The sequence below is a fragment of the Schistocerca gregaria genome, chromosome 2, assembly GCF_023897955.1.
Source record: "Schistocerca gregaria isolate iqSchGreg1 chromosome 2, iqSchGreg1.2, whole genome shotgun sequence".
Classification (NCBI taxonomy): domain Eukaryota; kingdom Metazoa; phylum Arthropoda; class Insecta; order Orthoptera; family Acrididae; genus Schistocerca; species Schistocerca gregaria.
In genome coordinates, this window is record NC_064921.1 from 923,663,964 (window position 1) to 923,691,423 (window position 27,460).

General features: G+C 45.1%; 1 protein-coding gene across 1 annotated transcript in view; it reads right to left on the minus strand.

The window, feature by feature from the left end:
• LOC126336056 (glutamate receptor ionotropic, kainate glr-3-like) overlaps window positions 1–27,460 on the minus strand; it is a 123,514-nt gene that overhangs the window by 48,484 nt on the left and 47,570 nt on the right. Inside the window, exons 4-5 of the mRNA XM_049999536.1 lie at window positions 23,708–23,924; window positions 13,984–14,195 (exon numbers count right to left, since the gene is read on the minus strand). Of these exons, the coding sequence (XP_049855493.1) occupies window positions 13,984–14,195; window positions 23,708–23,924 (429 nt within the window). The remainder of the gene's footprint in view (window positions 1–13,983; window positions 14,196–23,707; window positions 23,925–27,460) is intronic.

Genomic DNA, 27,460 nt, shown 5'->3' on the forward strand with positions numbered 1-27,460 from the left:
TCTGACCTGTAAGAAAGAGTTTTTAAATGGTAACTGAGTTGCATTGAGATTGGCTTTATGGTGGCACTGTATGCGACACTGTATTGTAATTTGCCTATCTACATAACACACTGTTACTGGTTCGGGAACGCTAGCCGAGTTGAGAATCACTATAAAGTGAATGTGTTAAGGAATACGTAGTAGGAGAAATAACAACTTATATTTGCTATTTGTATCCTAAAAAATGCAAATTTGTTGAACATTTGTATAAGTAAGCAGAGTCGCTGGTCATTTGGGGACATGCCAATCCTACGTTAGCTTGTTGAAAGTGTGAACTAGGTGTATTCTCGTGGAAAGGGGTATATACATTATGTGAAGCCAATAGACTTGGTTCCAAAACAAAAGCACGCTCACCAGAAACCGGAGAAACTGGATTCCAAGTCGAGTCACTGGGTAACACGCAATAGTGCCATCCTCCCCAATACAAGGCCATTACGCTAACCACAGTTCCATATCGGTCGGTGACGACATCCTGGTCATTGGTGCCTGAGCACAAGCTTTGATGAAGAAAGAACGGGTATGGAAATTGGCAGTGTCTTTCATAGGAACCATCGCGACATTCGCCTGAAGCGACTTAGGAAAATAACGGAAAACCTAATTCAGGACGACTGGGCGCAGATTTGAACCGTCGTCCTCCACAATTTGAGTCCAGTAGGAACTATCTGAGAACAGGAACCCGACGCTGCCAGCGGTATTTTGCTAGCCCTGAGTAGCTGATGAGTGAGAAATTTGTGGAATCACAGACAGAACTGTGTATTTTCTCGTAACAGTTTATGTTTGTTCTCCTGTCCTTACGTTGTTTTATTCACTACATCTCTGTGCATTTTTGTGCTGTTGAAATCACATTCTGAAAATAATATTTCGCAGAACTGTAGCATCAATTTTTTACTTACTCTGGCGTACGTTGTACTTCAGCTGGGCTAACTTGTCGGCGATATTTTCATGCACTTCCACTTTTGAATACCCCTGTTGGTAAAAACCAGAACAAGCTAAGAACGGAGCAGAAAGCGGCCACAGAATTTTGCTTATTGTACGTTTTTCTGAGAAAGCTTCATGAATACGACAAGGGCGTATGGCGAGATGTGTGGGAGGCAGCTCCATGAAGAGACAGCAGTACCGTCTTTTCTGTTTATTCACTTGAGAGAAAAAGTTCTAGATACTATTTAGATAAGCTGTAGATATATATATGTATAGTGAATGTTTTCAGATAACATCGGGCCATACTTTCAATACCACAAACCGCGCTCCGAGGTCAGGTAGTTTTTTTACTTGTAGCAAGAATTATATGATGCACAATGTGACGGTTTCCGGTGGACTCGTAGGAAGTACTCTGGGTGTTCAAATGATCAGAAAGGTTAAACCAAGTTTCATGTATATCACTATATAAAATCGTTCTTTAACGTTGTTACCAAAACACACGAAAAGTACTTGACCGATTTGGTTTAGATTTTTAAACGATTCTATATGAACATTTGGATGGACATTTGCTATATATTTTTGTACAACATTTAATGTACAAACACGAGGGTTGGAACTTCAATAGTAGCAACTGTTTATTTACAGCTCGTACAGCATAGATACGTGTTTCAAGGTTTTACTGGTATTCAGAGTAGTCACTAGCATTGTGCACAGCCCATTGCCAGCGATGTGGAAGTCGTAGTATACTCTTAGCAGTGCCAGTTGTGTTGACAATTCGAGCGGCGCGGTCTATTACCCGACGAATTTGTAGAAGTTCTGAAGCGAATGCCGTGAAGTGTTTCCTTCAGTTTAGAGATCGAGTTGAGCTTATGAGGGCTTAAGTCAGGGGAGTGCAGTAAGTGGTATAGCACTTAGCAGCTACATCGGTCAAACAAATCAGTAACAGCTTGCACTGTGCGTGCTTGAGCACTGTCCTGCAAAATTGTGGTCACGTCCTGCAGAAAGTGTCATCACTTCTGTCTCTAAGCTGGCTGTAGAAAAATTCCTCTCACGAAATCTGTTCCTGCGCATGTTTCGGACAGTACATGGACGCTAAAGACTGGCAGTGTGGTAACACTGTAATCATATGTACGTTAACTAAATCTGTCAGGAAGTTCAGCAGTGCTGTGCAGCAGGTGAGGTGGATAGCGTTTTAGCTTAGCCTGGGGGAGGTCTAGGGTTCGATTCTAGTTTCAGCTTTATTTGTTTTTATTTCCTGAAAGTAGAATGCGTGGTATGGTATCTGGCGTCCTAATCGTCATACAGTAATTACAGTGGGTCTTCTACAAAATATTTGCAGTTATGCACCACGAATACAGAAGTAGAAGTACAATCGTTTTAATTGGTCAACTTTTAAAGAAGCCTCTTTCACGTCGCGGACGCGAATTGTACTAGATTCCAAACCTATTTTCTGTGTACTCTCCCTGAATGGCCCCATCGATATTATTTGCAAAGTGTAACCGACCTGGCCGTGCCAAGTTAGTATAAATGGGAATGTACAATTCGCGTCCACGGCGTGCAAAAGATTTTCTTAAAAACTGACCAATGAAAACGATTGTATTTACATTTTTGTGTTTGCAGTATGTAGGTGCAAATGTTTTGTGGACGACCTTCTGTAATCGCTATATAACGATTAAGACACCTGATATCATACGACGAAGACTAGATTTAGCAAAGGAAAACAAATAAGCTGCGCACAAGAATCGAACCCTCGACCTCCTGCATATTAACCAAACTTGCACTATCTGCACAGCACTACTCCTATAACCTGACAGAGGTAGTTACCATATATGATTACAATGTTGCCAGTTTACCAGTATTTGATGTCCATTTACTGCCCGAAATATGAGTAGAGTGAAATTTTGTGAAAGACATTTTTGCATTGCTAGTATTTAAGGAATCGCGCTGCGAAGTCCGAGTGCGCGAATTTTTATTTATGATGTATAAAGATGTATGTGACATACTAACGGGAAACGTTGTTACGAAAAACCTATGTATGGCGGAGAGACATCACTAGCATAATTCTCTAAAAGTTCTTGATCGATCTACTTAAAATTTTTACATGATAATCTAATGAGCTTTCAGACAGACGCAGATATTTTTTCAAATAATAACGCACAGATTTCTGTTAAAAAGGACTGCGAGAGTGAAAGTGGTGTACTGCGTTGTGACAATATGTGGTCCCAAACCTTTCTGGCAGTCCGTTTCGACAACGATAGGAGCGCATGTAAGCCATTGGAACATTCCTTCTCCTTATACATATTTTCAAACAAAAATTTTATGTACATTGTATGTAGAACTACGCCTGTTTTGTTTTCCTCCTTGTTGTCGGTTCGAGTCATGGGTTATCGACTTATGATTAGAACACTACCGCAAAATCTGAATCGACCGAAACTTTGGAATCTTACCAGTTTGCAGATAAAACTATGAGAAATACTGTCACTTAAGCTGCTATCCTAACAAATAAATCAGCTACAGAGGTCTCTCTTATACGCCGGTTATTTTGGTAATAACAATAAATGGTTAAAATGGCTTTGAGCACTATGGGACTTAACTTCTGAGGTAGAACTAATTAAACCTAACTAACGTAAGGACATCATCCATGCCCGAGGTAGGATTCGAACCTGCGACCGTAGCGGTGGCATGGTTCCAGACTGAAGCGCCTGGAACCGCACGGCCACTCCGGCCGGCGGTAATAACAATAAATAAGGCTCAAGTTCAGAGAGGAGGAAGGGGAGAAAATTGACCTAAAGATGGAGGAGGAGAAGATGGCCAGAGAGAAGATGGAGAAAGAAGTTTAAGATGTATACACAATGGTAAAGCATTGCCGGGATCGCTAGTTAGTTACAAAGTACAGGACGTCGCCAACAAGTACGAAACCCATTTCTCATAATCAGCTCGAAGTCTTTTCTGAACATGTGGCACGCGGTAAGATTGCCAGCTGTACGAACATCACTACAGAATTACAAGGCGTACATTTAATTGCTGCATGTTGACGGCGCCTGACACAACATCTCGAGCTAATAGTTTGCTGTTTGAATGCTTTTCCGGGGTTAAAACTGAAGGCTATGGTTACGCTTATAGTCAAGAGACATCACCGCAGGATCGTCAGTTTGTTATCAGTTTCTAAACACAACCTTTAGAGGAAAAATAGGAAATCAGGAATTATTCATAAAAATGAATCCGTGGTCGTAAGCTCTAATTATCGACACCATTTCATTCACCTAATATGGCGTTATTCTCAGGAAAAACTGTGAGAACGACGAAAACAGACTCGCAGCACGTTCAAATAACAAACAACAACTGACGCCTTGACAATTAATCACACCTGTCACCAAACAGAAACTGGATCTGTGACAGTTAATCACAACTGTCACGTGTGGAAAAAATCGGGCGAGAGCGTAAAAGTAAAATCAAAACGTACTGTTTACAGAGCGGGACGGCTTTTATCTTGGCATATTGTATTAGCGTTGTGCTGAAGAGTCACACCGTCATACCACACCAGGCTTCGCATTGTGTAACACGAATACTTATCATGCGAGAGTGAAGCGGCTGGAAATGGCATCTCTTTCTTTCCCTGCCTGTTGGTAGGGTAGGTATTATTTAACGAACGAAACATTGTACTTACTGAAATTCAGCTTTAATGCAGTCCGGACGTTATGAGCCAAGAGATAACGCACTGCTGCCGCTGGTTATTTGCCAGTTGTCATCAAATAATCCCTGATGAAATGTTGTATTGTCGGGCGTCCGCATTGGTGGCATTGTGGGACAGGTACCGGTACTCGTAGTTTCAATATCTAGCACTAGAATATACTAAATATCCACAGAAAAGCTACAACACGCTATGATCTTCCCAGTTAAGAAACGAGTATGTAAACAAGTAACTAAAAATATTTTGTCCTTTGTACATCATTGTTCTCTTGATACTTCTTGTGTTTCTTTATATGGCTCCAGAGATAGAGACATTCAGAGTTCTCAAATACACTCCTGGAAATTGAAATAAGAACATCGTGAATTCATTGTCCCAGGAAGGGGAAACTTTATTCACACATTCCTGGGGTCAGATACATCACGTGATCACACTGACAGAACCACAGGCACATAGACACAGGCAACAGAGCATGCACAATGTCGGCACTAGTACAGTGTATATCCACCTTTCGCAGAAATGCAGGCTGCTATTCTCCCATGGAGACGATCGTAGAGATGCTGGATGTAGTCCTGTGGAACGGCTTGCCATGCCATTTCCACCTGGCGCCTCAGTTGGACCAGCGTTCGTGCTGGACGTGCAGACCGCGTGAGACGACGCTTCATCCAGTCCCAAACATGCTCAATGGGGCACAGATCCGGAGATCTTGCTGGCCAGGGTAGTTGACTTACACCTTCTAGAGCACGTTGGGTGGTACGGGATACATGCGGACGTGCATTGTCCTGTTGGAACAGCAAGTTCCCTTGCCGATCTAGGAATGGTAGAACGATGGGTTCGATGACGGTTTGGATGTACCGTGCACTATTCAGTGTCACCTCGACGATCACCAGAGGTGTACGGCCAGTGTAGGAGATCGCTCCCCACACCATGATGCCGGGTGTTGGCCCTGTGTGCCTCGGTCGTATGCATTCCTGATTGTGGCGCTCACCTGCACGGCGCCAAACACGCATACGACCATCATTGGCACCAAGGCAGAAGCGACTCTCATCGCTGAAGACGACACGTCTCCATTCGTCCCTCCATTCACGCCTGTCGCGACAACACTGGAGGCGGGCTGCACGATGTTGGGGCGTGAACGGAAGACGGCCTAACGGTGTGCGGGACCGTAGCCCAGCTTCATGGAGACGGTTGCGAATGGTCCTCGCCGATACCCCAGGAGCAACAGTGTCCCTAATTTTCTGGGAAGTGGCGGTGCGGTCCCCTACGGCACTGCGTAGGATCCTACGGTCTTGGCGTGCATCCGTGCGTCGCTGCGGTCCGGTCCCAGGTCGAGGGGCACGTGCACCTTCCGCCGACCACTGGCGACAACATCGATGTACTGTGGAGACCTCACGCCCTACGTGTTGAGCAATTCGGCGGTACGTCCACCCGGCCTCCCGCATGCCCACTATACGCCCTCGCTCAAAGTCCGTCAACTGCACATACGGTTCACGTCCACGCTGTCGCGGCATGCTACCAGTGTTAAAGACTGCGATGGAGCTCCGTATGCCACGGCAAACTGGCTGACGCTGACGGTGGCGGTGCACAAATGCTGCGCAGCTAGCGCCATTCGACGGCCAACACCGCGGTTCCTGGTGTGTCCGCTGTGCCGTGCGTGTGATCATTGCTTGTACAGCCCTCTCGCAGTGTCCGGAGCAAGTATGGTGGGTCTGACACACTGGTGTCAATGTGTTCTTTTTTCCATTTCCAGGAGTGTAGTTACCAGTATTTGTACATATTGAGTCATGTGAACAGTATTTGTCACGGAGCTAGGCAATAAGCACTTCCCATGGAACTAACAGAACTCTACTCATTTATCGTATACAGACAGCCAAATAAATTGCTTTGAGGCTGGCTAACGAGTACGTTTTTATTTTGAAATTCTCAAATTCTTGCTATATTTCAGATGGGAGCTTGCTAGATATCAATGTGCAGGGGTACATCGCTGCTGTCTTAGTTCTAGACCATGAAGTAAAATCAAAACTATTTTTCGCTTCTAGTATTTTGATCTTATTGATCACAGACAAGTCCAAACCGTTTTTTTATTGTCATCGTCCTAGACAGCCTTCTGTTTGCCAGTGCCCACTGTGCAGACCCAACCTCTTATGATTGGCTAAGTAGATAATCAGTGATTTGATGACGGAAAATTACTTTTACCGATAACTACTGACCTCTAAAGACCATCTCTAGAACTTTGTTATGCTGTCTTTAAGTTGTTTATTTCTTTTCGCTGTATAGTTCAAAGAACTTGAGTTCTGTCGATGGTATCTTTTGATCCGTCTTTAAAATTATGCTTTTCGTGTCGCTAGTCATTACCGTGATTCAGTTTTCGTACTAAACAACAGAATAGTGTGCAATTTCAGTCTGTAGCCAGAGACACGTAAGAGTCGAGTTATTCCGTCTTGTCTGACACGGTATTACTCAATCTACGAAGTGCTCCTTAGCCAGTGATATGTTCTGTCAGTTGCTGGATTAATTACCAAGTCAGGAGAAGTCAGTGATCCCCAAATATGATAATGAAAGTGAAATAGTGGTACTGCAGAGACCACACATCTTCTTGATATGACTGTAATCAGTACCACCAAATCTTCAGCGCATTAAACACAGAAAATGGAGTGAATTTGGAGAGGTTTGTAGCTGTTTTGTTGGAGAGCTTGTTGGTGCGTCAACGTTTTAGTCAAGAACAAAAGCAAATAAGGCACTGCCCATCAGCTGTTACAAACAATACGTGCCACGTGCAAAATTTGTTAATGGCGGAGCAGATTTTCAGGAAATGGGAAAAGTAGATAAGTATGAAGTCCGTAGCACATACACACACTATCACTGAAACTAATGGACGAGTACAATGTTCTTGGCATTTGAATGAGTAATAATAGTAAGTGGTTTGTAGGACACCACAAAATGGTAACAATACCTGCCTTATCAGTGGTCTCACTGCGAAAGCACACACAATAATGTAAAACTTTTTTTCTGATAATGCTTATGTTAATTTTACATGTGCTTGATTGTACCTTTGTTAAGAAAATAAGAACGTAAGAGCCATACCTCTGGCATCAAGGAGATAGGCAACTGTATCAGCGAGAATACCATCAGCTAGGAGTACGAGTAGGGGAAGAATGGGAGCCGTGTGGCGTGGAAACGCGGGGAGCACAAATGGGTGCAACATGCACCTCCTGGAGTAGGAAAACGTCAACGTCCCCATGAGTATAGCCAGTTTGTAACGTATGCAAATGGTATTGACAGTGACGGTGGTTATGTAATACGTTTGAAAGCTACTGTGACCAGGAAGACCGGCGATTCAAACACATGTCATCCTCTCCCTTCTCCTCGTCAGTGTTTTCTACATATTCCTTTCTTCTCCGATTCTGCGCAGTACCTCCTCAATCCTTAGTTTCTCAGTCAACTTAATTTTCAGCATTCGTCTGTAGTACCATATCTCAAGTGCTTCTATTCTCTTCTGTTCCGGTTTTCCCACAGTCCATGTTTCGCTACCATACAGTGCTAATTCCCAAACGCATTTTCTGAAACATTTCTTCCTCAATCCTATGTTTGATACTAGTAGACTTCTCTTGGCCAGGAATGCCTGTTTTGCCTGTGAAGATTTGCTTTCTATGTCCTGCTTGCTCCGTCCGGCATTGGTTATTTTGCTGTCCAGCTAGCAGAATTCCTTAACTACATCTACTTCGTCACCATCAGTCCCGATGTAAGGTCTCTCACTGTTCTCATTTCTGCTACTTCTCATTACGTTCGTCTTTCTTCGATTTCTTGATCCATATTCTGTGCTCATTGAACTGTTTATTCCATTAAAAAAATCTTGCATTACTTCTTCTCTTTCACTGAGCAAATCTTGCCGTAGATATCCTTTCATCTTCAATTTTAATGCCACCTTGAAGCTTTCTCCTTTTTCCAGCAGTACTTCTTCAATATATAGAATGAGCAGTGGGAGCGGAGGACAGAATCCCGTCTTACACCATTGTTAATACCAGCACTTCTTTCTGGGTCTTCCACTCTTATTTTCCCTATTCGCTTTTGAACATTTTGTTTATAACCCTTGTCTCACTATAATTTATCGCCGTTGTCCTCAGAATTCCGAACATATTGCGCAATTTTGCTTTCTTGAATGCTTTCTCCAGGTCGACAAATCCTATGAAAGTGCGTTGATATTTCTTTACTCTCGCTTCCATTATCAACCACAATATCAGAATTTGCTCTCTGGTGCCTTTACCTTTCGTAAATCCAATTTGATCGTCATCTGACACATCCTGAATTTTCTTTCCCTTCCTTCTGTATATTATTGTAGTCAGAAACTTGGATCCATGAGCTGTTAAGCTGGTTGTGCTTTAATTCTCGAACTTGTCAGCTCTTGCAATCATGGGAACTGTGTGGGTGATATTTTTCGGAAAGCCAGATGGTATATTGCCAGACTCATACATTATACACAGCAACGTGAATAGTTGTTGCGTTGCCACTGCCCCTAATGATTTTAGATAGTCTGGTCGACTGTTATCGATCCCTTCTGCCTTATTTGATCTGGGCTTCTACAAAGCTCTTTTAAATTCTGATTGTAATACTAGATCCCCTATCTCTACTTAAATCAACTCCTGTTTCTTCTTTTCTCACATCAGACGAATCTTCCCTTTCATAGAGGTTTTCAATGTGTTCTTTCCACCTATCCGCTCTCTCCTCTGCATTTAACAATGGAATTTTGGTTACAATCTACATGCTTTTAATTTCACCAAAGGTTAATTTGACTTTCCTGTGTGCTGAGCCAGTCCTTCCGACTATCATATTTTTTTCGATTTCTTCACGTTTTTCATGCAGCCATTTCGTCTTGGCTTATCTGCGCTTCCTATTGATTTCATTGATCAGCGACTTTAATTATGTATTCCAGAGTTTCCTGGAGCGTTTTTGTATTTTCTTCTTTCATCGATCAGCTGAAGTATTTCTTCTGTTGCCCATGGTTTCTTTCCAATTACCTTCTTTGTACCTATGTTTTTGTCTCAAAATTTTGTGATTTCCCGTTTCAGGACCTCCACTCTTCTTCAACTGTACTGCCTACTGAGCTATTCCTTAGTGCTGTATCTGTAGTCTCAGAGAATTTCAAGCGTATCTCGTCTTCCCTTAGGGCTTCCGTGTCCCACTTCTTTGCGTATTGATTCTTCCTGACTAATGTCTTCAACTTCAGCCTACTCTTCATCACTACTATATGGTGATCTGAGTCTATATTTTCTCCTGGGTACGCCTTACAAACCAGTATCTGACTTCAGAATCTCTCTATGACCATGATTTAATCTAACTGAAATCGTCTCGTGTCACCGGGCCTTTTCCAAGTATAGCTCCTCCTCTTGTGATTCCTGAACAGAGTAATTGCTATTAATAGCTGAAACTTGTTGCAGAACTCAATTAGTCTTCCTCCTCTCTCATTCCTTTTCCCAAGTCCATATTCTACTCCTTTCCCTACAACTCCAGTCCCCAATGACTATTACATTTTCATGTCCATTTAAATACTGTATTTGCCTTTCAGTATCCTCATACACTTCCTCTATATCATAATCTTCAGCTTGCGATGTCGGCATGTATACACAAATTATCGTTGTCGTTGTTGGTTTGCTGTCTGTTCTGATAAGGATAACCCAATCACAGAACTGTTCACAGAAACAGACTCCCTCTCACCTACCTTCCTAGCCATAGCGGATCCTACTCCCGTTATACTATTTTCTGCTGCTGTTGATATTACTCTATACTCATTTGAGCAGATATCGTCATCTTTCCATTTCACTTCACTGACCCCTACTATATCTAGATTGAGCCTTTGCTTTTCCATTTTCAGATTTTTCTAAGTTCCCTACCACATTCAAGCTTCTGACATTCCACGTCCCCACTAGTAGAACTTTATCCTTTCGTTGATTATTCACTCTTTTTCTCATGGCCACGTCCCCCTTGGCAGTCCCCTCCCGGAGATCTGAATGGGGGCGATTCCGGACTCCTTTGCCAATCGAAATATCATCATGACACTTTTTCAATGATAGGCCATATGTCCTGATATGTGGATGCACACTATGTGTCTTTAATGGTGTGGTTTCCATTGCTTTCTGCATCCTAATGCCGTTGATCACAGCTAATTCTTCCGCCTTTAGGGGCAGATTCCCACCCCAAGGGCAAGAGAGTATCCTCAGCCTCTGTCTGCTCCACCACCCTCTTTGACAAGGACATTGACAGAATGAGGGCGTTTACTCATGCAGGAACTCTTCGGACACCAATGCTGATTATTAATCAAAATTTAAGGGTCGGAAGGCCTCGAATCCGGGACCGAGGATGTTTTGATAGTGAATCATAGATGGTACCCTTTTTCTCCATTTAGTTCGTTATTGTTCGTTGTATTTGGTCACGTCACGTGATATCCGTGGTAGTTCTTTGGTGGTCGCTGTACTCAGTTTTTATATTAAAGAGAAGAGCCAGCTCTCTGACCATACACCCTGGGCTACAGTGCCGGCACCCCTGGTGCAGTTTAGTGGAACACTTTTTAGAGATGCGTCCACTTAGATAGCATCAGACACAGAAAATGAGGCAAGCGCATCAGACGTAGCCGTGCGAAGCTCGGTATCCTTAGGTGAAGGCTCACTGGCGACGGAGGCGGGGTCAGAAGTGGAGTCGTCCAGTCCTAGAGCGTCAGAAGACAGCGCGTAGTCAGTAGCAGGCCCGTCATGCTTTGCACACAGCCGATGGTGGCAACCATAACAAGGGTTTTACGTCTGTTTGCCGTCCATTGCTTCCCAACTTGTTGTTTCGTATCGGATACTGACGGCTGTCGTCTTATATGTGTCCATATGCAGAAAAGCCGAGGTCGGAACACCACCATGATCAACAACTATGGGTTCAGGCAGTTGGCTTACTTCTACAGACGGCCATTTTCCGTTGGTACTACCTCCTGCGGCTGTTTGGTAAAGACAGGCAAAACGTCCATCGCGTCGTCGAGTGGACACAGTGGGCAGCCCTACAGCTGGCGCCTAAGATAGAGGTGTAACACAGCGGGCGCCGCAGGGAGAGTGACGTCTCCGATCGGCGACTCATCCAGTGTACGTCGAAGACATTCAGTAAGGACATGACCTTCCTGGTCATAACGTGCAGAAGTGCGTGGCTGGCCGTAGTACGAGCCGGCCGCTGTGGCCGAGTGGTTTTAGGCACTTCAGTCCGGAACCACGCTGCTGCTACCGTCGCAGGTTCGAATCCTGCCTCGGGAATGGATGTGTGTGATGCCCTTAGGTTAGTTATGTTCAAGTAGTTCTAAGTCTAGGAGACTACTGACCTCAGATGTTAAATCCCATATTGCTCAGAGACATTTGAAGCATTTACCATCATTCAAGACGACAGCCCTGCTGCTGGCACTTAGCGAGTAGGAAGGGCCGCGATTCCTCATTTGAATTTGTATTTGACGGACAACACTGAGGACACGCTATGTTTCGAACGTCCTCACGTTTAAGCTATGTCACTGACGACGTTGCGGTAAGGTTTAAAGGAGGCCACCACACCCTCCGACGACACCTCAGACGATAAATCAAAAATCCTCAACGTTCGGACGCCCAAAACCAGCGTTATCAATCACGACGTCCCCTATATAGCCGCCAAAGTATCGGAACCTTAGATCGTTAACATGGCGCCGCATAACGTCGGCACCCCGCTCTTCATTCCCCAGCCTTATATGCACAGTAGTACTAAGGATCGAAAAATGAATTCCGAGAACATCTTGCGGCGGGAGACGAATTTCGTCCCGTATAAACCGTTCCACTTCATACGATTCCTGTGCTTCATGATCCAAAGGAACCGCCAATTTAACAGTGGCCTGCGGATAGGAAAACGTCATGGTGATCGATGAATTGGAATGCGGAGACAAACCGTTACGTGGAAGTAAACAAATGCGTCATAACAGGAGAGAAGGAATGAAGGCGTGCTCGCCTCACCACTGCCGAAAGCAGAAAGGCTTAAGCTACACGAGCAAGCTTCGCGGCCAGTCAAAATACGGTATTAGTCGCAAATTACTTCCGTGGGGCTCTTCTGTACACCATCCTCATTTCTCGCAGCATTCAGAGTCATTCCTACAAGAGGTCGGTCTTAGGGTGCATCTACACTGAAGGTATGTTATGAAATGCCTTTAAGACGTACAGATATTACTATTATATGTATGTTCTCCCTACGTCCGTGTCTGAGAGAACAGACGCCATACACACACTAGAAATAGTACGTAACACGTAAGACTCACAAATACATATATGTTATTATTTTAAAGGTATCCCTGTTATTTACATCTATATATGTATACATATACGTATCATTCATTTACACTGCATTTGTGAACCACAAACATTTTCAAAGCAAGGGTTTCTCTGGGAACTGCTACAAGTCAGAAACCTCTCACTTTGACACATTGAACAAAACAGCACTTCACAAACCTCTTACTCCACTATATAGTAATTCGCGTTCGGGCATTAGGCAGCTTCAGTGGAGGGAGCGACAATAGTGTGTCCTCGTCTTTAAATGCTGTTACGTTCAGACTTGTTTTTCTTTATTGCATTTTGATTCCCCCCCCCCCCCCCCCCCCCCCCGAGGGGGCCGGGCTGGCAGCAGCGTAATAGGCCGCTCTACAACCTACATAAAAGTTGAAAAACATAATGATAATATAAACAAACAATAAAACTGGTGATAAAACGGTGATACTGCAAAAAACTATAAAATGGCGGAAAGTTGTCTAATTTAAAATATAAAAACTTGGCGTTGACGATGCAGATGAAGACACACAGTAAGTAGACAGGCAGAATTAAAAATCACGGCGACGTCTGGTTTCTGTTAGCGTGAGATAAAAAACAGAACTAGAGACAGTATGGAGGCTGTTCGTAACACTGACAGGGGATGCCCAACACTGAACTTTCACTTTAAACAGCACTATAGAGGCGACACGGTGGCAAATGGGGGCGGTGGGAGGATGCCGACCGATGACTAAAAAAAAAGGGTGGAGGAGAGGACAAGGGGGGGGGGAGCCGATGGAGGGAGAGGACATAGAAGAAAATGGGGGGCGGAGGCAGAAAGGATTGGGGAAGGCGGTGGAGGGGAAAGCCAAAGGACGCGGTGGAGAGAAGCGTTCAGAATTCACAACTTCGTACTACCAGAACTCTGGCCCACATTTTCGAGAGGAACCATTAGCAGAGTCTGGTATCTTGCAAGCGCGGTTTTTTCCTCCTTAAAATATGACGCCGAGCTGGTGCCGTTTCCTCGCTGGACAGCATGCAGCACCCGCCCCCTTTTACCTGACGGCAGCCGCTCCATGGGGAAGGCCAGATCCCGCGTTGTGGTCCTGGCGTGCAGATCGCCCTCCTTCATCACGCGGAAACGCCGGCAGAGGTCTCTGAAGATGTCCTCGGTTCGCTCTCGCAGTGAATTGAGCCACGCAATGTGCGTCTCTGCCCAATCCAGGCCGCTGGAGTGCAGGTCAGACACGGTGTCAATGGGAGGGTCGTACCTGCAGCAGGATTACAGAGCACAAATAAAGTTGAATACCCGATACTACCACTATTAGCATATAAAGAAAGTTTTAGGAAATACTGATATTTGAATTATGTGTGTGCCGAATCTGATACCGTTGATGCATTCACAGTGCTTCAACACTCTTGCTGGATACCAAGACATTCAAGTCTTAGTTTAAAGAATGTCTGTTCTCACGAACGGGAATGATATGACGCTTCCTCAGGAACGTTTATTAGCATTTTTCCTCAAAACGCTGTGCTTGTTTTTAAGTTATATTTTATTGATCCGCTGATCATATTTTTTCAGTGCAACCTTTGCGACCTTACTATAAATTGCTTGTTTTTCCGAAATTTGTATTACTGTTGGAGTGGCTTTTTTCGTAAAACGTTCCACCTTTTTGTCAACATTTACGATGTCCCATTGGACCTTGTCCACGTCAATGGGTAATTGCTGCTGACCTTGTGCTAGTACCGGAATTCTGTCTCTAGATTCATACGCGTCTTTGTTTATCTGAGTGATATGACTATCAATGCTGCGCGATCCCTTCTTCCATCTGGATTTTAACCTGTTGGATTTGTGTCTTAATCTCTTGTCTAAAATTCTGATACTGTTTTGTCATCTGTTTATTCTGTTTCGTTATCTGTGTGTTAATATACTGATACTGTTTCGTCATACTAGCATTCTTTTTTTGTAAAATCTCCATGATCGCGTCCTGTCCTGTAACAGTACCTTCTGCTGAACTGTGTATTCTCGATCTGTTGTATTCTACTCGGTCATTTACTTCGTTTACTGGGCTATACTGTGGCGTTTCTAAGTTTGATAACTGCAATACCCGTGCTGTCTGTGTTGAGGACTAGTTGCGTTTGTCATTGGACCATTACGTGGCGCAAACAACTCCCCATTCTGCCCTCTCTGTTATATATGTCTTGTGTTTGCAGGTACAGTTGCGTCTGTTACCAAACCTATTCATGGCGCTCGTAACTCCGCAAAATTCTGTCTGTTGTTGGGGCATATTTAGAATGTGTACGATAGGTTCGACGTATTCTAAATTTTCCCCCTCTTTATCACTGTCTACTCTTCTTTGAACGTTGCCGGTTATTGACTGTATTGACGTGTATTCTGTCCCTGAATATGTGGCAAACAAATGCGTTTCCTGTGCTCGTTTCGCTTCTAATCTTTGCCATTTCTTACGTGAGCTGTCTATTTCTGGCTCAGAATGGGCCCTACCTGGTATTTCATATTCTGGAAATTCCATGTTCTCATCCCTTCGATTCCCATCTATGTGATCTGTCTCAATTTTATCCCAGTCTAACTGAACCTGCTGATTCTGCAGCTCCCTGACTGTCCTATTCTCTGATTCACCGCCTGTCCTATTCTCAGGTTCAGCTTCAGTCCTATTGTCAATAAGCTCGTTTACTTTCTGACTACCTGGTTGATTCTCCCCCATCTTGTCTACTTGCTGTCTCTCACGTAACCATTTGGCTTGTGCTCTCGTTAACATGGAAATTCTTTCAACACACCACAACCCTATCTACAAAACTGTACGACCACTTACCAGTTGGTTGAACCAACAACAACAACAGTGTGACTTCTCGGCTAATGGTCTGCCTGCTCTGCTACCGTCTCCAATCTCCACCTGTGAGCTTCCAGAGGGAGAAAAACGTTATTTCTTAATTCTAGCTTATATGATGCTGCGTCATACTGCGTCTCTGCGTCACTCTGCGTCTTTGCCTATCACCTGAAACTCCTATGTCCTAACAGCTATAAAAATCGTAAAAAAATGCATTATTTTCCAACAGAATAACACACGTCCTTTTTTCTACAATTCTGCTTTATTCACTACATGTATCTATTCTGATCCCAATCTTTGCAAATAGTTATTTAATACATGAAAGAAAGTTCTTCAAAGTGATACTACTGCGACGTACCGTATCTAACTATCCTGACACTTTCCTATCCTGTTGGCTTACCTATTTCAACTATCCTGGCAGGATCGCCAATTTCTGTGGTGAACGTGTGGGTGCTATTCTGTCATTTTGTGCAACGGATTAATCTGTGGTGTACCCTTTATCCTCTGGCTCCTGCAAGATTCAATTTCCACCCCCACACTACTACAGAAGTGAGACAGACGCACCTAACGTTCTAAAGAGAAATGCCTGAAAAACTTTCCGCAATAAATATCTTCTGGAGTCATCCACTGTGAGGAAATGACACAAAATGCACAAAATTTCTTACATGACTAATGGGATATTTGGGTACTGGAGTAGTGCTAGTTAGTGAAAGAAGACATGAAACTAACGAAAATTATTATTTATTTTGCAAAAATTCGGAGAAATCACAATGGCACTTTTATTTATGAACTGAACAAGTTATTACTGGGTTCTTTTCGGAATGTGAAGTTACCTTTGAAGGATAGGATTCGCTAACGAAATTTCTGTACAAAGCTCAAGAATGTTATTGACTTGGCAGAATGGCTGAGAGCTGGGCCTACTCAACTTGAATAATTATCCGTTAGAATGTTGCTAGGTATGGTCGAGACTGTCGCGTGTGAAATGCAGTTAAGTGTATTGTTGTGGAGGAAATATGGGGTTCGCAAGAGCTGTAGCGCACCATACCGTAAGCTGCAATGACTGCTGTCTGCGCCGCTCGCTGCTGACAAATAAGATAGCTCTCGATCTATCTGGATTGACCTTCGCCAATCAAACTCTCCCTACACCTTGAAGAAGTCAAGGACTCCTATTCGCCCCTAGTCAAACTATTGGCGTGGTACACCGGTCAGATAGCCAGTCAACCGTGATGCCACTCAAAAATTTGCTCGCAGGCATTTAACTATAACTATGTCGGGTCACACCCCACAATAAGTGTGATGGCCAACACAGTTAACAACGTTTAATCGCAAGGACTCAATACAGAGTCGCACTCCAATTCGCTCTCGACAGAGGTGCTCTCCCAGTGAAGTACTGAGGAGAGTCTTGTTCTTCGCTCTTTGAGTATATGCACGAGCGCGCACGCTCTCGTTATGTGTTCACGCTCCAAGAGCGATAACGGAACGGCCCTTCTCCACGCCAGACGTGAAGGGGTATATCTTTCGGTCTCTTCCATTACTCCTTCAGTTCAAGGTGTCAGAAATATCGTCTGGGAGTCAGCATTGCTCTTCTAAAACGGGAGAATGACGTTTCGTTTAAGGCGACCAATCCGGAAATCTGTAGCATCGGCGTTTGGCGTTTGCTGTCTCCCTGTGAAAACCTCTGATACTGCGTGCTGTATTTGTAAAGAATGCATAAGCTGGGTGCTCCCACACACTGCAGTGGAATTTAATTTTAAGCCGAACGCGGGGTCGTTCTCCCCTTTCACTCAGGCAAACGCTGCTCGCTCCACAGGCGGCCGTGGTTGACGCGTTCTCCGAAGTGACCGGCTTCCCGGCGTGTGGTCTGCCTCTCTCGAATTAAAAGATCCTATGACCGTCGTGTCTGGAATGTATGTGAATACGCCAGCCTCGAGTATTTCAAGCACGGTGCACATACTTGTTATTTGCATATCGTCTACATGAATTCATACAACACTGACTTCATCTTATCGAGTTTGGGTTCGAATGAAGCGTCTTGATGTGCTAAATATGATTGTGAGGGCGGAATATGTAAGCAATGAAGGTCAGGAGACCACGACGTCTTACAATGGTATCCATTGTGTTTAAGGTTTAATGTTAAGTGGAGTGCAGGTCCCTCTGAGCCTTGTAAAATCTGACCGTGAACTGTGTGAATTGAAGAAAGATTTACATGGAGTTAAATACGTGCAAAAATTAAATTCGCAAAATATTGATTGTGGTGTTACCGCCAGACACCACACTTGGTAGGTGGTAGCCTTTAAATCGGCCGCGGTCCGGTAGTATACATCGGACCCGCCTGTCGCCACTATCAATGATTGCAGACCGAGCGCCGCCACACGGCAGGTCTAGAGAGACTTCGTAGCACTCGCCCCAGTTGTACAGCCGACTTTGCTAGGGATGGTTCACTGACAAATTACGCTCTCATTTGCCGAGACGATAGTTAGCATAGCCTTCAGCTACGTTATTTGCTACGACCTAGCAAGGCGCCATGATTAGTTTCTATTGATATTGTAAATCATGTTATGTCAAGAGCGACGTTCGTCATTAATGGATTAAAGTTAAATATTCCACCAGCTACGTCCGTTTTTCACAGTTCTAATTCCCTTGTCATGTTCCAGACCTCACGCCAGCCTGCGTGAGCTGAGACGCGTGCATTTCGGCCTCCTTTAGTTATACGGTTGGTTCTCCTGCCAACCACAACAGTGATAGTAAGACTATCTAAAAGATTTATCGTGTATGTTGGTAACACAGTCCAGCCAACCCCAATAATAACATGATAAACCCCTAAATTTCAATTAATAAATGATCAACACTTCCTTGGAGGTGTTTTCTTGAGATATAAACCACGCAGAACTGCTAATGAGAGGTCATGCGCAGTCTCGTATATCTACTACACTGTGCCCTTCGAATCACATCTTAGATGGATATTTCTGATTTCAAGGCGTCTTCGATCGTGTTAATGAGATTCAAGGAATCATCAGTAAAGGAACATATGCCACCACCAGCAGTTGGCTGCACCCTGTGCTCTTCATGGCACCCGGAAGGACCCTTTCCACATCAGGAATGACTCCTCCCGGAATGCACACGGAGTGCACACTGGATTTCTTCCCCTCCATAGCCGCCGTATCCCTAAGGGGCCCCATTACGCGCCTAACATTGGAGCTCCCAACTACCAGTAAGCCCACCCTCTGCGATTGCCCGGACCTTGAAGGCTGAGAATGATCCTCTGAAACAGGGCAGGCAGCTGCATCTGGCTCAGCCAGAGACAGTGCCTGAAACCGGTTTGTCAGACGCACCGGGGAGGCTTTCTGATCAGCCTCCGGGGACGCGTTTCGCTGCCTGCCACGCCTTGGAACGACCTCCCGATCAACCACAGGCGAGGGCTCAGCCCCACTGCGGGCAGCAACCGGGGCAACCACAGCGGCAGACCGATCTGGGGACAGACGGGACGAGGTTGACATCCCCGTGATACCCAAGTCCGGCTCCCCACAGTGGTGCCCATTGGCAACAGCCTCAAGCTGCGCGACCGAAGTCAGTGCCGATTGCAGCTGTGAGCGAAGGGATGCCAAGTCAGCCCTCATCCGAACACAGCAATCGCAGTCCCTGTCTATTCTAATCGATGTTGAACAACAGTTACTGAATCACTAGTCCGTGCCTAGATAACGCAAGCGAAACACGCAAAGAATGTATCAACTAACCTGTACAAATGCCTAACGACTGCGCTACAATCTGCTGAATTTACGATTACAGTAACTGAAACTCGAAATTGCACCTCCTATACGAAACTCACACGCAATTTAAATAAGAATCTACCAAGTAAACACTAAAGCGCGATGCTACAACTGTCAAATACTATAATACGCCCGAAATATATGAATTAAACAATGCAAGTACCCAAAAACACGCAAAGAAATTAATTAAACTATCTAACAAATAAGTAAGCTAGGGTTATACGACTTGCTGCTGCAGCTGCTTATCCAACGGCGGCAGGGAGCACAACGCTGTGTTTAAGTCTTGTTGCGTGGTGAGGCGACGACCGTCCTCCGTGTCGATGAAGCGTATCAGCGGTCCTTGGCGTCGTTTACGTTCACGAAGGATGTGGAACATTGGCGGGCGTTTGCTCGGTATCCGACCCTGCTTCCTCGAGCGTATGACTACCCCCTCTAGGTGCCGTCGCATATGAGCGAGGATATAAGCCTTAGCACGGTGGACCGCCGTTCGCCGTTCCGGAGACGGCGCCATAGTATCGTAGTCGCGCAGAACGCCCCTGAAGTAAAAGTCGAGTGTATGTCTTCGCCAAGTAGCGTGGTCGCGACCGTAGGCTATCAACGTTCGCCTCAGTGCCGGTTTGGCGCAGTTCTACCACCAGCGGATCGTTGTGGGATTTGCACGGAGGCGATTTTCACACGAATGCGACGTATCCTCAACGGCTTGGCGGCAATCCAGGTACGCCAGGTGAGCGATGTTTAATTTCCACGGGCTGCGGCTTCTCCACACTTTTTGCCGCCACAGGGTGACGGCACACATGTAAGCTGAGTGATCCGAGAATGCTGTAGGCTACAGTTCCGCATCCTGTGTTCCAGCGGCGAGAGAGCTTGAGACATAAATCCGATCGATACGACTGGAAGAGTGACTCGTGAAGTGCGTGAATCCCGGTCGGTGGCCGTGAAGATGTTCCCAAGTGTCCACCATCTGCAGGTCTCGAATTAGCGTCTCGAGTTCCGGGAACGGATTATGTCGTGGGAGCTGGTCTCTGGGCGCCAGTACGCAATTGTAGTCACCTCCAAACAACAGATGGTCGTGGGGGCCTTGGAAGATCGGGGCACCGTCTTCCGCGAAGAATCGTGAATGTTCGCGACGTTTGTCCGTCCCGGAAGGTGCTTAGATAGGAAGCTGGAGAGACGCAAGAATCGTAACCGTACATGCCTGGGCAGTCGTTGACGTACACTTCCTGGAGAAGGGCTATGTCGATGGAAGCAGAGTTCAACATATCCTGAAGCAAGGATAACTTAGCGCGCGTCCGTATAGTGTTGATGTTTATAGTTGCAACGCGATAAATTTGATGTCTATCCATAGCATCCGTGTTGGCCATCAATACCCTTGTAAGGCTGTCTCATCACTCTAACTGATGGCGGGAAAGGATCAACACTGGTGGGGTAAATTTCCCCCCGTGTCGTCCGACACGATGGGCAAGGAGTGTGCCTCACAGTCGTCTGCCCAGTCGCCATGAAATACCATCGGCTGTTGGCGGCTGTTAGTGGCTGCTGCGGCACTCGGCGCTGACTGCATCGGCTCTGCTGGCTGGGAATCGGCAGCGGCTGTCTGCTTGTGATCCTGCTGTTCTGTGGGGTCGGAGGGGCTGAAGCCGTCGCCACGGCGATCTGTTGAGTTTGATGTTACAGCGGCCTCTGTACCGCAGGTACCGTCGTCGGAATTTCCACAGTCCATGTCTGACAATCGCTGCAAACAATTGTCCGATGGAGACACGCCGCCATCTCTTGTGTTTTCGCAGCGAACGCTGTTTCCGGAGGGGTGTTTCAGTATCTGAATGTGGGTGAATTTCTTCAGCTGCTCCGGTGTCTGGAAGAAAAGCCGCTGTCGGCACAAACCGTGGGTCAATGTCCATCCTGGCATCCACGCCTTCTTGCAAGGTCGGTCGGTAATTATCTTCAGGTGGGGGTGCCGTTGTAGAGGCCGGATACTGTACTGCAGAAGCCATTATGTTCTCGCCATCGGGGACGGCTATCGGACTAATGTCGTCAGCATCGGTAAAGGTTGCTGCCCGTGTAACTTCGGCGTAATTGAGAGGAAGTGTCGTCACCGTAGAAGGAGTCATAGATTCACCTGTCGGGATTTGAGTAAGCCGTCGTCGGAGACAATCCGACCGGATGTGCCCTTCTTGGCCACAACCAGAACAAGTGCTTGGCTGACCGTCATACATAATGATCGCCCTACATCCGCCGATGACATGATATGGCGGAATATGTTTGGTCAGTTCAATTTTAATCTGTCGCACCCCGTTAAGAACGGGGTGCGTTGTAAAGGTGGTCCATTTTTCGGCCATATGGCTGATCGCACTGTCGTAGGGCTGGAAAGCCACGGTGACTACGTCCGGTGGTACTTCGAAAGGGAGTTCGAAGACGCGTATCGTACGGAAGCCAAGCCCCGCGTAATAGATAAAGACCGTCCCAATATGGCCATCAGAATGTTTGAATTTAAGGTTGAAACGTCCCCTTTGAAAAATTATACACGACTGTGCTTAAACTGACACACAATATTTTTTGCGCAACGCAATCTGACTTCCAAAAATTCCTACGAAAGAATGGCCCTGACTAACATTAACCTATACGTTTCACAAATCACTTACCTCACAAAAATCTTCGTTACTCAAGCTACTGCAATACAGCGAGCGCCACTACTGCCAGCTAAATAAAAGATTCAAACTACTGAAGGCACTAACTACTGATAGGCATAGTTAGCAAATGAAAGATTTTAATAGAGAACAAACAATGTATTTACCTCACTAGTCATAATATATATAGCAGTTCATGACACCAATTCTTACAAATTTCAAAACTCCGCCATCTCTCTCCCCACATCCACCACTGCTGGCGGCTCACCTCGAACTGCACAACGCTACGCACTGTTAGCATCCAGCTGCCGCTGCTCAACACTACAATGGCAGACAACAATGCAAACCAGCCACAGACTGCACACGGCACAGCCAGTGATTTTTATACAGAGCGCTACGTGGCGGCGGCGTTACCAATAAAAAAAACCTAAACAGCCTACTTACAAGGTCGTTCGCATGTGCGCACACGATTCTTTTGCACACCTCGTCACTTACTAGCTTGACGTAGACAAAACTGCTCGTGATAGAGAGATGGATACCAATTATCCAATTATGTCTCGAGGTTCAATTTTAACGTCGTCACGTAGAAAACATTCCACTTCAAAAGCTCGCGGTGGTGCGTGATCGGGTTGAAAACTGATTTTGTTGGCAGTTTGTCTGTATGAATGTGCCATGTAGTGTCGGTAGTGATGAACTCTAAACTAGCGTCAACGCAGTAGTAAACAACTACGGGCAATCGCGACCGCGCCGACGGGACGTAAACAAGACGTCCTCGCCGCAGCGATGTGGAAAGCAGACTGCCAACTGAGCTACCCAAGCACGACTCACGCCCCGTCCTCACAGCTTTAGTTCTGCCAGTACTTCGTCTCCTACCTTCCAAACTTTACAGAAGCTCTGCTGCCCAGTAAAGCTGTGAGGACGGGGCGTGAGTCGTGCTCGGGTAGCTCAGTTGGTAGAGCATTTGCCCGCTAAAGGGAAAGGTCCCGAATTCGAGTCTCGGTCCGGCACACAGTTTTAATCTGTCAGGAAGTTTCATACCAGCGCACACTCCGCTGCAGAGTGAAAATCGCATTCTCAAGATACTTTTCATTTTGCCATTTAAAATCGTAGGTTTTTCTTTGTGCTTGAGTATTTATTTCAGTGCTGTCTGTCCAGTGGCAACTGTCTTTTAGAGGACTTTGTGTACTCCATTGCCAGCTTATACCCTTTAGCAACTAACACACTTGATAAGCTTTTGGAAGAATTAAAACGCAATGTTGGATGGGACTCGAACAAGGCACCCTGCTCTTGCTGTTCATGTGATAGTAATTGCAGTATCCGAGTGCATTTCAGTTACATAAACACTCATCTTGCTACTGATCCTTATTATCCTCCAAAAAATATTTTGTCGTAAGCACGCTAAGAGAGAACTGTTCAGCTATAAAAAATTATCTAGATATTTTCACCCTTTCTGTGAACAACTGCAATGGTCTTCAGCCACAGATGACTGTGTTCCCTTCCTTTTATGTCAGGAGTGAATGTTACGACACCTAAACCTCTTAGAGTGTACCTGGGTACAGTGAGCACGGAGGAGAGTCCGCTGCCGTAGCTGGCGGTGACGAGCAGGTAGGCGATCAGCAGCCAGGACAGCACGTGGCGCGTGGGGCCCACGACACGTGTGTGGCGCCGCTCCACGTCCGGCGCCTGCAGCACTAGCAGGCCCACCGACCGGAAGAAGCAGTCCTCCACCGACGAGTACCGCCCATCCGCAGACCCGCCAACGCTGCCTGTACAGAAGGGTACTCTAGAGTACGAAAGCGAAGTAGTATTACCAAGTCACACACCAGAGCGTGCAGGCACTAAGCGAACTGATTGCGGGGTGAATAGGGTATCGCGTTTCCAAGTGTCTGGTTGTTTAGGCTGCAAATTTCCCGTTAAGCACGCTCCTACAAATGCGAATGGTAACAGATTAAAATACTAGCATCAAGAGTGCATAATATCTTAAGCTCAACTTGATTTTCGAGTGACATTTCTGAACCTTTGATCTACTGTTATTATCGCCGAACACCTTACGTTAGCAGTATTACTTAAAACAATCGGAGAGGGATCAGTGTGACGGAGAAAGAAGTCAACGATATTGCGACCGTACAATACAATAGTTATCGTTGCATAATAAAGGCTCAATAATAGTTTGTGTGATCGATTTTAAACTTTGAAGTGAACTGTGGACTCTAGGGCGCCTATACATCTACTCATCGTGTAGAGGTGTGCTGGAAGTTGATTGAATGACGATCAGGATTTGGCTGGTTGGATAAATCGATCTCATCACATTATGGCTGCACTTTATTAATGAACTAATTTACATTTGTTTCAATGCTGTGTGTGTATGTGTGACGGACTGATGTGTTCAATTACTCGCAGCAATTCTGAGTCTGAAATATATACTCTGGAAAAGTTTAGTAAATACGTTACATTGTATAGAGATTTTACAAGTCCCGAGACCTGTCGCACTCAAACGTCTACACGCATTATGAAGCAACTACTGCACATATCTTTCCTCCATGAGTTCATAATACAGACTGTCCCAAACCAGTATGCAAAACTCACAGAAATACAGTTATTATACATATTGCTACTAAACGTATGTACCTAAATGAAACATGCAATTCACCGTCTGAAAGATGATCAGTTTTTTTCTACACTTAGACTTCACTATGTTCAGTGCCTCACATAGAGAAAAAGATGCAAAAACGGTCAATCATACGATACCACTTCCACAGTTTTAGGGTACGTTTTAGAACTCACTAATTTCCGAAAGGTATTTTCATTGTACTCTGGATTTAAGGAAACGTTATTTTGAAATCGATTTATTTCCTCTTCAAGTTCAGTGTCACTCATCTTAATTGAAACGTCTTTCACATCCACTTTTTGAAAAGGTTGAGTTATGGAAGCTAGCATAGGCTCTATTGCCTTGAAATTGAGAACTTGGTTTTCAAAATCTGTTTTAAGTGCTGTCGGGTTGGCCGTATATTTCTTTGTTGCTCCTTGATCCTGCGATGTTTGTTGATCCGACAGTTCTAACTGTATTTCAGGAAAGTGTTTCACATCTCATTTCTGGAACGTTCCTACCCAAAGTTCAAGTTCTCGCACTCAACACTTTACAGAAGAGATAGCAGTTACGGCGGTTTCGCTGTTTCCTCGAAATTTCTTGTTTACCTGATTTACTTTAACTGGTATATCATTTACAAATGCCAGATTCAACAATCTGCTGAAATCACATAGTGTTGGTGAAATCTTCCTCTCTTCCAGACATAAAACATTTTGTCGCTTTCAGATGTTCTCTAAGTATTTTTAGAACCATATCTCCGCTCAGCCATCGAACGTCAGTGTGCAACAGCAGGTCTCCCTACAGGCTATCCAATTCGACTAATAACACTTCCTTCTCTGTGGTGAATGCGAGCGAACAAATTTAATAGTTTTTCTGGCAATACCCATAATACGTACAATTTTCGAAACGTGTTCAAAAAGCACTTGCTGATGCACGATACAATGATACTTAGGGAAAGGCGATATACATTCGTCGTTTGCACGCAAGCTAGCAAATCTCTCGAGTTTGTCTACCGTGCAACGCTCTCCATGATTAGAAACAGGCTCAAGTTCCTGAAATGGCAAATCATTTTCAGAAATGAAGCATTCTAATGCTCTGTAAAAATCTGGTCGTTATATAGTGTGTTTCAAGGTCAAAATTGTAAGCAGGTCTTCTTTTATATTCAAATCCGATAACATCAGTCTTATTAAACTCGTAAGTTGATGAGAAAAGCAAGGACTCACTAGTTGCCATAAGGCACTCCTTAACAAACGTGCATCGTCAAATGGTTCTACATGTTTCATTAGTTCTTCTGCTACACGAAGAGAGGCCGTGTTTGATTAAAGAGATATTTTGTGCGGTGTTGACAAGAAACGATTGTTTTCATTGACTTTCCTTCCTCCTCAACTCGTTACCAGGGGCTGCTTCCGATTCGAAGAATTTCTGAACTGCTCTAATTTAGCATTATATATTTTTCTTTTTAGATGTGGCTAAAGCGGCATTATACAGGGTGAAAAACCGTAAAACTCATAAACTCCAGGGACTGATTCCTGACTGGAAATGGGGTTCGGTTGAATTGGTGGAGGAGAGAAAACAGCGAGTTTGAAAAAATGGTTCAAATGGCTCTGAGCACTATGGGACTTAACTTCTGAGGTCATCAGTCCCCGAGAACGTAGAACTACTTAAACCTAACCAACCTAAGGACATCACACACATGCATGCCCGAGGCAGGATTCGAACCTGCGACCGTAGCGGTCGCGCGGTTCCAGACTGTAGCGCCTAGAACCGATAGGCCACCCTCGCCAGCAAAAAAACTGCGAGGTTATCGGTCTCATCGGATTCGGGAAGATTGGGGAAGGAAGTCGGCCATGCACTTCGGAAGAAACTATCCCGGCATTTGTCTAAAGCGATTTTGGGAAATCACGGAAAACCTATATGAGGATAACCGTACGCGAGATTGAAGGGTCGTCCTTCCGATTTGCGAGTCCAGTGTGATAACCACTGCGCCATCTCGTTCGGTGGGAAATGGGTGAAAAAAGGTCCTATGAACAAGTACCTGGAAATGTATCGTAGCCACGGTAGATGGCGCTGACCAATGACAGTTCCTCTCACCAGGCTCCGTGTGATCCTTGCATGTTGCAGACTGTGTGATTCAAGTAGCTTAGTGCAAGCAGAAGTAGGTTTCGGCATACATGTCGGAAACAAGCAAAGATGGTGTTTGTGTACAGCCAGGTAGATGGAAACGGTCGAGAGCCAGCACGGCTGTATCAAAGCAAGTGCGCCCACAGACATAAACCACAACACACAATATTTGAAGCCCTTTTTCGTCGTTTATGTGATCGTGGGTCGTTTAAGATAGACGTGCAGATTTTGAAGACGTTTGCAGGATACTGAAGCGAACCCTATTACAAGCTCAGGACAAGTGGCCCGTCAGCATGACGTAAGCAGAAGTACGATTATGTATATGCTGGATCATAAGGAAACGTGAGCGCATGCATTGCATCACATTGGTGCCTATTTGAACATATGTTGTGACAAGGATGCGATGCAGCTCTGTCCTCTGTTCCGGGGTAGTTTGCTACGCAATGGTTGTAGAACTCGTCCAGACGAAGTCACCAAAGGTATTTTTGTCGCTTCTTTTGCAATGAATTGAACCGTGAGTACACGTTAGCTTCAAAAGACTATTTCCGGACACACGTTAAAGCACTACTGGCCATTAAAATTGCTACACCACGC